The sequence below is a fragment of the Canis lupus genome, chromosome 21 (assembly GCF_003254725.2).
Source record: "Canis lupus dingo isolate Sandy chromosome 21, ASM325472v2, whole genome shotgun sequence".
In the NCBI taxonomy this organism is placed as follows: Eukaryota; Metazoa; Chordata; class Mammalia; order Carnivora; family Canidae; genus Canis; species Canis lupus.
Genome location: NC_064263.1, coordinates 28743652 through 28746438, shown reverse-complemented (window position 1 = coordinate 28746438; position 2787 = coordinate 28743652). Strand labels below are relative to the sequence as shown.

Below are 2787 nucleotides of genomic sequence, written 5' to 3'. Positions count from 1 at the left end.
CAGTGCAACTCATATTCCACAGGTAAACAGATCATCAGGGAATTTTTTATACATAGAATAATTTCCTTCATTAAGATCACACCATTTCCCAGGTATGTAAAAGCACCTGTATGTAGTTCTCACTTTGAATATTTTTAGCTTACTTTTTCCTTCTTGCTACAGTAATATCCACTAAAAAAGGATATTAGCTTTGCATAGCATATTTAAACATCATTCTGAACCCTTGGTAGAAAACAAAAGGATGACCTTATCTCTGATCTGCTTGGTCTTCACTCCATAGACAATGGGGTTGAGTGCAGGAGGAATAACAATGTAGAGATTGGCAAACATGATGTGGAAAGTGCGGGAGACATTGTGTCCAAAACGATGAGCAAGGATGGAGAAAAAAGCAGGTGTATAAAACATGAGGATGACACAGACATGGGAACCACAGGTGCCAAGGGCCTTCTGGCGGGCATCTCGGGAGGGCAGGCGGAAGACCGCACAGAGGATGAGGGTGTAAGAAACGGCAATGAGAATCACATCTGAGATGACTGTCATGATGGGAACACAAAAGCCATACCAGATGTTGATGGAGATGTCAGCACAGGCGAGCCGGGCCACACCTATGTGCTCACAATATGTGTGTGGTATGATGTGTGTCCTGCAGAAAGGCAAACGTGTAAGCAAGAATATAACTGGCAGAATGATGCAGAAGCTTCGAGAGGAGATGCCTACTGCAATCTTGGTGATGGTCCTGGGGGTCAGAATAGTGGTATATCTCAGGGGGGAGCAGATGGCCACATAGCGATCAAATGCCATGGCCATCAAGATGGCTGAATCTAGGACAAAGCTATAGTGGAGGAAGAACATTTGTGTAAGACACCCTGGGAATGTGATTTCTCGAGCCCCAAGCCAAAAGATACTGAGTGTTTTGGGAACACCAGCTGTGGACAGGATGAGATCAGTCATGGCCAGCATGGAGAGAAAGAAAAACATGGGTTCATGAAGGCTACGTTCCACTGTGATGAGGTAGAGAAGGGTACAGTTTCCCACGAGGGCCACAACATAGATGATACAGAAGGGAATCCCAATCCACACATGGCAATGCTCCAGGCCGGGGATTCCCACCAGAATGAAGGGTCCTGGGTTGTAATTGCTCAGGTTGAAAATGATCATGGCAGACATGATGACCTAAATACAGGTCCTGGGGACAGACAGAGGGCAGTAGAGGAGAGTTAGGGTCACTTGAGTCACTCTCATTTCCAACCATTCATCATTTTTGACTCCTAAACACAACAAGACCATATCAGTTAAGAAGAATACTTTTGAAATAAATAAAGTTTTGTGTTGATACAACAGCAGGTAGTTTGCATAAACTAGCATTGCCTCAGATATATTGAGACTTATAGTCATTCTACCTCAAGAGAAGATGTTCCTTCTTCTAGCAATCTCGGCTACTTTACACGACTCTCCCAGGCAGCCTTCCAGACTGGCTGTAATTCCTCTCTTATGCTATGACATACCTCTGATAACAGTTAAAAATTATAGTATCTACTTTTTTATGGTGGTAATAATTTCTGTGTCTTTATAGACACTTTTGGATGTTTAGTCTTGACAAGATCTTGACGAGATTTGCTTATCCTGTCATTTGGAATACCAAAATTTGCCTCACCATAAATACTTGCTCTTTTAATGCTGCTGGATGGCTATGGCTCTTACATTTGTGTGCTAACCATTCTTTTGGAGGAGGTAAAAATCCAAAAATTTAGTAAATTGAACAAACAGAGGCCGAACCAGTAGGTTCTTTGCCTATGCTGAACAACATGTAGAACTTAAATAAAATTTAGAAAAGTTCCATATAGATGAGGTTCATGAGAGAGCAGATGAGTGTCTGCTCTACACACCCTCCCGCCCAAAAAATAATTTTCAAGACCCTCTACACTAAACAGCTGCATAACATTCTATTATGTTGACTTAGTAACACATTTAGTCAAAATTTCTTTCCAAAAGGATTGTTTCCTTGCAAATCCATATTCTATTGGATAGATGCACAGATGTTACAACAGTTATTCTCTCAGACACACAATCTCAAACATTCTCTGATCTGTGTTTACAATCTAATATGCATTTTACCACAATAGATTCACCAACCCATGCTAATCCCAGCACCCTGTATGTGTCACAGATACATCTTTCACACATGTATGCACCACACACACACACCATACCTGCACATGTACACCCTACACACATTGCATGCATCATACCAACACATGCACACATACCAATGAAAGTACAAACAACCTATTTAACAACTGGATTTTGGAACTGCTATTTCTTGAATGAATTCCCAGAATTTTGACTTGGAGAGTTGCTCTTTTAAAGACTAGGTTCCTTTACCTCCTTTCATCTCCAGCAATGTGTTGCATGAAACATTATTTATATTCTACACATAAGCCACCATACAGCCAGCCACTCACTACCAAGAGCAGCAGTGACAGGAAGCTTGTGCTGTTCCTGCACCTCTGAGTCCTGATGGACAAAGCTCACATTCAGCCTCCTGCCAAGCCCCACATTTCATTCATTCTTAGGCCCAGCTCACCAGACCAACATCTGCCAGACCAACACTTCCAGTCTCCACCCTTCTGCTTTTGTTAAAAACAGAAGCAGGATGATCTCTTCTTTCCTCTCTGACCTTCCCTTATCTATACAGAAAAACACTTTTCTGGAAGCCTCAGAAACCCTCTTCTAAAGTGTCTCTGTTATTTTAGGTTCTAGGCTCAGGAGCACACCCCAAGTTCACAC

At 42.1% G+C, this 2787-nt stretch overlaps 1 protein-coding gene across 1 annotated transcript; it reads right to left on the bottom strand.

The window, feature by feature from the left end:
- Positions 1-210: 210 nt before the first annotated feature.
- On the bottom strand, positions 211-1178 carry LOC112667904 (olfactory receptor 52H1). The gene has a single exon (XM_025459962.2). The coding sequence runs from the start codon at positions 1165-1167 to the stop codon at positions 211-213; it is 957 nt and encodes a 318-aa protein (XP_025315747.1). The 5' UTR covers positions 1168-1178.
- Positions 1179-2787: the final 1609 nt, after the last annotated feature.